The sequence below is a fragment of the Lissotriton vulgaris genome, chromosome 3_1 (genome assembly GCF_964263255.1).
Source record: "Lissotriton vulgaris chromosome 3_1, aLisVul1.2, whole genome shotgun sequence".
NCBI classification, from domain to species: Eukaryota; Metazoa; Chordata; class Amphibia; order Caudata; family Salamandridae; genus Lissotriton; species Lissotriton vulgaris.
In genome coordinates, this window is record NC_141689.1 from 518,485,448 (window position 1) to 518,493,349 (window position 7,902).

The 7,902-nt window shown below is 51.7% G+C and overlaps 1 protein-coding gene across 2 annotated transcripts in view; it reads left to right on the top strand.

Annotated features, from left to right (window-relative positions):
• CERT1 (ceramide transporter 1) overlaps nucleotides 1-7,902 on the top strand; it is an 881,084-nt gene that overhangs the window by 650,946 nt on the left and 222,236 nt on the right. For both annotated transcript variants that reach the window (XM_086960766.1, XM_086960767.1), the window contains one exon: nucleotides 7,564-7,659. In XM_086960766.1, coding sequence (XP_086816892.1) covers nucleotides 7,564-7,659 — 96 coding nt within the window. The remainder of the gene's footprint in view (nucleotides 1-7,563; nucleotides 7,660-7,902) is intronic.

The following is a 7,902-nucleotide window of genomic DNA, read 5'->3' on the forward strand; positions in this document are numbered from 1 at the left end:
CTTCCCCAGGTTCACCTTGAAGCCCGCCACGTCGGCGAATAAGTTCAATTCCTCTACACAGGCCGGCAGCGATCTCCGCGGGTCATCCAGCGTCAGAATGACATCATCCGCGTACAGGCTGATCGCATGATGGAATTCACCCATCTTGACACCGACAATGTCGGGGTTCTGCCTGACCCTCTGAGCAAAGGGCTCCATGTACAGGGCAAAGAGCAGAGGGGAGAGAGGGCACCCCTGTCTCGTACCCCGCTCAATGGGGAAGGGTCGAGAGCTGCCGCCGTTCACCCGGACTACCGCAGAGGGGAACCGGTAACAATTGAAGATCAGATGACGGAACTTCTCCCCAATCCCGAATTTGCTCAGGACCTTCTCTAGGTAGGGCCAGTGCACCCTGTCGAAAGCCTTCTCCGCGTCTATGGACAGGAGCATCCTCTCCCCAGGGATCCTGGAAGCCTTCTCGAGGATGTGCGTCACCCTCTTTGTGTTATCTACTGTTTGCCTACCGGGCACGAAGCCCGCTTGGTCCGAGTCAACCATGCCCGGGAGGTGCAACGCCAGGCATGCGGCTAATATACTGGTGAACACTTTCAAATCTGTGTTCAATAGCGAAATGGGACGGTAGGACCCACAGGCGGTCCTGTCCTTACCCGGCTTCGGAATCACGGAAACCGTGGCCTGGAGAAATTCGGAGGGGATGGCTCCCGGTTCTGCGAAGGAGTTAAAAAGGCGGGTCAGTAGAGGCGCCAGTTCCTGACAGAAGGTTTTATAGAACAGCGGGATAAAGCCATCCGGACCCGGGGCCTTGCCCAATTTAAGCCGGGATATCGCCGTGATCACCTCCTCGATACGGATGTCACGTTCCAGATACTGAGCCTGCTCCTGAGACAACGACGGGAGCGGGACCGAGTCCAGATAGGCCATCTCAGCCCGGGCCGCGGGGGCCTCCCCGGTGTAGAGGTCCGCATAAAAGCTGCGAAAGACGTCTGCTATTTGCTCATCAGCCGTGACCCTACCACCGGTCGGGTCCACCAGTTCCTTCACACGGTGCTGCTGGTGTTGCACCCTAAGTTTATTAGCCAGGAGCCGCCCACACCGATCGCCCCCTGTATAATATTTGTGTTTCAGGCGAAGCATCGCATACTCCGCCCGGTCTGTGTCAAGGGCCGCCAGGAGTTTCCGTGCCGCCTTCAGCTGCCTCCACACCCTGGGGGCCCCCGTCCTGTGATGAACCTGCTCCAGCTCCCTCACCTGCTGGGTGAGCTCATCTCTCTTGCGCTGTCGGTTCCTATTCTCGGCCGAGGAAATCGCTATAAATTCGCCTCGGAGCACCGCCTTCAGGGCTGCCCACTGTGTCGCACGAGAAGTATCCCCAGTATCATTCATGGTCTGAAAATCTAAAATGGCCGCCCGGATCTGATCCACCACCGACCGCCTGTGCAAAAGCGTGTCCCGAAGCCGCCAGACCCCTCTCGGCCGGACCACCGGGGGCAGAGTGAAAGCGCCCTCCACCGGGGCGTGGTCAGAAAGAGAGAGGACCCCCATGTCCACACTTGAAGCCAAAGGGAGCATTGGGCCCGATACAAGGAGATGATCTAATCGCGCATAAGATCTATGGGCATGTGAGAAGTAAGAGTATGCGCGGGTGGTGGGGTGGAGGTGGCGCCACATGTCATGCAGATCCAGCTCCTCAAGTCGAGCTCGAATCGAGCCCGAAAGCTCACCCAACTGGTGGCGCCGCTGCACAGACCTGTCCACCGCCGCATCGAAAACCAGGTTCAAATCACCCCCCAACACTATGTGCCTATCAGAGGTGGATGCCACGTCCTCCAAAGCCCTGTGTAAGAATTGGTCCTGGTGATCATTGGGGCAGTAGACGGTGCCAACAGTCAGTGCTAAACCCCCCATCTTGATCCTGTACACTAGAAGTCTCCCCTTCTGTTCTGCTACCCTGCACACGACCTCTCCCCTGAACCCCCTAGAAAACAAGATCGCCACCCCTGCCGTCTTGGAGGCGCTAGAGGAGAACAGCTGCGTGGGGAACTTAGGGGTACGCATCCTCGAGCAGTCCTTAGCCAGCAAATGGGTTTCCTGCAACAGACAGATATCCGCTTGTGAGTTTTCCAACAAGGATAACACTGCCCGCCTCTTAACCGGATTATTCAGCCCTTTCACATTGAGAGTAAGCACCTTAAGAGCCATCAAGGAGGGGGATCAATGGAGCACATTTCAAGAGGCAAAGCCCCGCAGGCAAACACAGAAGGCACCACTCGAGGCCTCAAAACAGAGCAACTTTGAACCGTCCACTGGCACAGTACAGTCCCCGAACCCCAACACCCCACAACTAGAAAAACCCCCCTTGTCCCCACACAACCAAATCTACACCACCCCCCGCAACTGCCCCCCCCCTCTAGTCCCCAGAATCAAAACATCTGCCCGCCTGTCCCAACCCCATTCCCTGCTACTCAAACTTTTCAAAAACGACATTGTCCCAGTCCGGCCCGTAACGGGCAGGGCCGTGGTAAATCAGTCTAGTGGACGTCCAGCCACCTCCTCCAGCACTCGCCATCCCTCCCAGCCCACCCCCCGGAACCCCGCACCTGCAAGAGGAATAAGCTAAAGTAGACTCCCCCCGGAGTGAGTTCAGGCCGTCAGGGCCACTTCGCCGTTCGCCGCCACTCTGGAGGCCTCCTGGATGGCGGCTGCCATGTCCGCCCTGATCACGGGCGAGCCCGGACGCTCCGAAGGAGGAGAGGTCCCCACTCCAGCTTGCTGCCATCCGTCACGAGTGCTTCGCCTCCGCCGCGGAGCCGGGGTATCTGTATCCGATGCTGTGAGGCCCAACACCGCGCAGACATCCTGGAGGGACCGAAGCTGATGCAAAACACCGTTCCATCGGAATATCAGACGGAAGGGGTGCCCCCAAGAGTACTGTGTCCCTCGTTCCCGGAGGAAGTCAGTGGCGATCTTGAATGATTTCCTCTTCTGCAGCGTGACTGTAGATAAGTCCTGAAACAGGGTCACAGGGTGGTCCCGGAATCGGAAAGATTGCTGCCCTCGTGCTTCTCGGAGGATTCGCTCCTTCAAGGGAAAGTTCGGGAGGAAGGCCAGAATGTCCGGGGCGGGCGCCGTAGCTCTGCGGGGGCGGCCCACCCGATGTGCTCGGTCTATGCGGATCCGAAAGTCCTCCGACTCTCCCAGGATCGCACGAAAGAGGGCCACTAGATAAGCAGTCACGTCTTCACCCTCCTCACCGGACGGCACACCGCGGACCCGTATGTTGTTCCGCCTGGACCGATTTTCAAGGTCCTCGGCGTGGGCCTGTAGCTCAATCTGTTGCTCCCGCAGTCGCAGAACTTCCTGCTGCAGATGGGTGATCTCTTCATCCCTGGAGTGACCCGCTTCCTCCACTGTGTTCACACGTTCCCCCAGGGAGTCCATCTCTCTCCTTACTTCGCGGACCTCCCCGGCCACCTCACGCTTGAGCGTTTGAAAGTCCTCCCGAAGGGAGCTAAAGAGCGATTCGAGAAATGATCTCGTCACCGGGGGTTCTCCGCCATCTGCACCCCTGGTCGGGGCCGGGGAGGTCGTGGCGGGTTGGGTTCCACCGCTGCGTAGGGCGCCGCGTCCCAGCATGTCCGGCAAGGTTCGGTCGCCTCGTCGCTGTCCTCTAGCGTTCGACATTGCAGCTGAGTAGAGGACGTTGAGGGCAAAGAAAGCAGCTATATGCTAGTCGGGGGCAGCGCCACGTAAAGAGCACCAGGAAGGCCGAGCTGTCCAGCCGGAGACCACAAAATGGCCGCTCTGTGATGTCGAGGGGCCAACGCCCAATATGGAGAACCCCTCTCCGTCTCCGATCCGGGACCCAAAATTCGGCCAGTGGGCAAAGTTACTGTGCGATGGCCGCCGGGGGCCGCGGCCTCAGGGGGAGATCTGCCCCGGGAGCCCCGCTCCGCCGCTCCGCTCAGACAACCGGCCGGAGCGGCCTCCCCCAGCGGGCCTCTTCAATCCACGGGCTGGCGTAGTGAGGCGATGTCGACTCCGCCTCCGCCCCTCACCTCCGCTCTGCTCCGTTCCGCACAACCGCGGTCGGACAACTCCGAGCCGTTCGCGAAGCCGCTGCAGACTCCCACTCCGACAGTTCATGCACCGCTGCGGGCTTCACACACAGGCGGCTGGGCGCTCCGTCACGCTCCGAGGGTCGGGAGACTCGCGGCTTCCAGCTCGCACACGGGCCATTCAGCGAGCCCCGACCCGAGCTTCACCGGTCAGGATCACACCCCCGACGGCGCAAACCGGGCTCAGCAGTCGCTCCACACCTCCACCGTGGGCACCAGGCTCAGTCGCCGCGTGATCCGGGGGGGAATCAGCGGTTACAAGCGGTGCAGGGATTCAGGGGTCCGGGAGCTCTCGGCAAGTGCGACCTCTCAGCCCGCCATCTTGGCCACGCCTTCGCAAAGTTCTATTTTGAACAACAATTAGTTATCCATTTGGAAGGCTACTACAAATCAAGATATGCCTTTTAGCATAGTAAGAGCTCAGTAACATTCGAGCCGTGTTCATCTCTTTTGATCCAGGCTTGAGAGGGGAAGCTATTTTTATTCCCTATTCATATTTTGTTTCTTATACGTATAATGCAGTGTGTGCTACAGTAATGCAATTCCATAATAATCCCTTCAGTGAACAGAGCCTGTAATGGCGAAATGTCTGCAATTGTTAACTATTAATATTCTAGAGTATAATAGGGCATATTTTTCTCCATTTTGGTCTAAAGATTATCTTTTATATGAATGCATTTAATATATAAAAAATTGTACAGGAAATTGTAGTTGGGGCTAATGCCTTTTAAATCTATCCTCTCAATAAAGCAAATTGGTCATTCACAATAGCTTTGCATGACTTATCCTGGTTTCTAGCCAAATATTTCTACAGTTAATTGTTGGTGATGCCTGTCAGTTCAGTTTTTTCTAGTCCTTAAAATAAGGCACATGTAAAAAATAGACTATGAAGAGGTAATTGTAGCATTGCGATTGTTGGTTTCTACACATCTTGCTTATACCTGTTTAATAATGCACACCTTGTGCAAGTGACAACAAAAAACCTCAAATGTTTATATTACCTATCCCATTTGTCTATCTTACGCCTGTCTTGCCACGTTCATTCTTCAGTTCACTTGATTGTTTAAAATGTTCATGTCACACATTCATGAGCCGACTTTGCATTTCATGAACCTGAAATTTTTATAGAAATATTTTTTTCTTTCTGGTTGTTTAATGAGGTAGGGCAGCGGAGGAATATGGATGGTATCTGCTGCATCAGAACGGGCGGTTAAGGTTTAAATGGAGCTTTCTATGACTGCATTCTGTAAAGAGGTCTTTGATTACTTATCATAGGTGAGAAGAATGTCATATTATGTACCACCAAGTACAGGCACCGGTTACGATATGCTCAGGCATACCAGAGAGTACAGAAGACAAGAGCCTTCATATTCACCATGAATGCAAATACATATGTTCACTACCAGATCTACCAAGCACTCTTGATCCACAGGAGGAACCTCTTGATTTTCAGAGCAAAATAGCCTAACATCTATAGCAGCTGATTGTTGCTTACAGACTAAATTATTTAGAAACCCTACACCAAATGGCCATACATTTACAACCAATTCAGAAGCAACATAAGACTGTAATAAAGCACCTTTCTGCATACATACCCTTCCATTCCCACACAGTCGAATTGTTAAGATAATAATTCATACCATGCAGAAAGTCCCCCATGCAATGCAAAACTTTCAAGCACATACCACACTCTGACACATGGAAAGGACTGCATAATGAAAGAAAAGTTGACTTTGTCTTTAAATAGCATGGCATGCTCAATCATGTGTGCAAGATGCCTTACTGAAGGTTTTTGTACGAGAGTGCTGCCAAGATATACATGGACAGATCCCACTTACTCCGCCCTTAAAACTATAAATGCATGCAACTGTTCACTAACTCGGAGAGGAGCCTTGAACAGGATTCATAGTTTCATATGTGAGTGTACTTGCACCGTCACCCCTCCACCCCCTTCCTCGCTGAAACACTTGTCAAGCCATAAGTCTGAGCTGGCCAATTCTGCTCCGTCTTCTGCAGCTTAGAGTCAAAATATTGCAATATGACTGGTTTATCCGTTCTGGCCTTTTCTGAATCATTACCTTGACCTGTGTCTGGCTGTGCCACTGCCTGCCAGCGTTACAGACAGGGCACGAGTCCTAAAAAAAAAAGTGGGATGACGCTGTCACCGGAAGTGACATCACAACAGGAAGTGACGTCACGAAAGGTGCGCTCCAATCTCGTCCCAGAGAGGCCGAAGAGTGAAGTCCAGCTGTTTGGCAGGGGGGACACCGTCCACCCGCGTGGTACCCCGACTCGAGCCCTGGTTACAGAGTTATTACGTTACTGACTCCGACACAGCTTGTCCTTTCTTACAAAGACACTGTCTGGACATGTGTCTGACTATATCCTTGCTGGCTTGTGTTCCACATGCTTCTTTATAGCACATAATTGTGCCCCAACCTTTCCAGTCAGCCACAAGTATTCACATGATATGTGTGGCTGGCTGTGCTGGCCCCACTGGCCTTTTAAAGACATTAGCTGCATATTGGGCTGACTCCTTCGAAGCCATGCGGGCCCTAACGATGCACATTTGTGTAATGTCACTACACTAAAGGTGTGTACCATCTGTACCAGTCTTCTTGATTCCCCACTCTGGTAGTTGTGTGATCTCTGCGCCGGATATACCAGTGTTTTAAAGGTTCTGATAAGGTGCGGCTTAACCTCTACCTTGGTGGCCAGTTACAGGCAACAGCATTATATCAACTGTGACACATAATTAACAGTCTTTCAGAGACTCCACCTAACCATGTGACTGGTACTGCCATATCCTTCATGTTCTGATTTATAGGCCTGGCAAGTGACTCTAAGGTGAGCTAAGCAAGTTGCTGACACTGACTGGTCCAAGCAGTCATTATCTTGTCTTTTTTCCTCTTGTCATTTACGTGCTTCATTGTATGGCAGTCATAGCTGTCTTGTTGATTACCTGGACATTAAGATTCTTGCAAATTGTACATGAAAAATAACATAATGCTGCTTAGTTTGATTCTTTATAAGGTGCAGCATATATGAACTGGAATATATACTCCTTTTGAATGTTTGCATACAGACTCGTTGAGTGTTGGTCCATAGTGGTAAATGGGAAGCCTGGCTGGCTGACCTGTCCCCATATACTCCACAGGGGCATCAAAGAAGGTCAGTCGGCATGCTACACAGTGGAAAGCCTCCTTCACATTTTCACTGGTTTGATCGCAAACGCTTACAGATAAATTATTCAGTTTGCCTAATTGTTATTGATTTGTTTCTATCTACTGCTAAATGTTTCTCATCTACCCTGATATTTGATTGCTGCGTTAGTATTGTGTGCAAAATGCTTCTGTGATTGGGAATTCTTGTGTTTTATCACAGAATTCAATTGTATGGGGTTGCCGGCATCCTCATGTTTTCCCATTTTTTTCTTGTGTTCTTGAAGGTGGAGGAAATGGTAAAAAACCACATGACCTACTCTCTGCAAGATGTGGGTGGTGATGCCAACTGGCAGCTCGTGGTAGAAGAAGGCGAAATGAAGGTAATATATAGACCGATATTGCTACCTCATGGTTAGATGTACGGAGTTCCTCTGATCAGATGTTTCAAGTTGTACAAGTTGTGGCAAAGATGTTACTGATGTTATATTAATTATAATCCGGAATGCTAGATATTTAAAAAGAAACGTCCTACTTAGGCTTACATTTGTTTAATGCCATTGACTGGGAGACCTTTATTCTGTATAAAAGTCACTCACTGCCCCCTCATTTCAGAGTGATCTTCA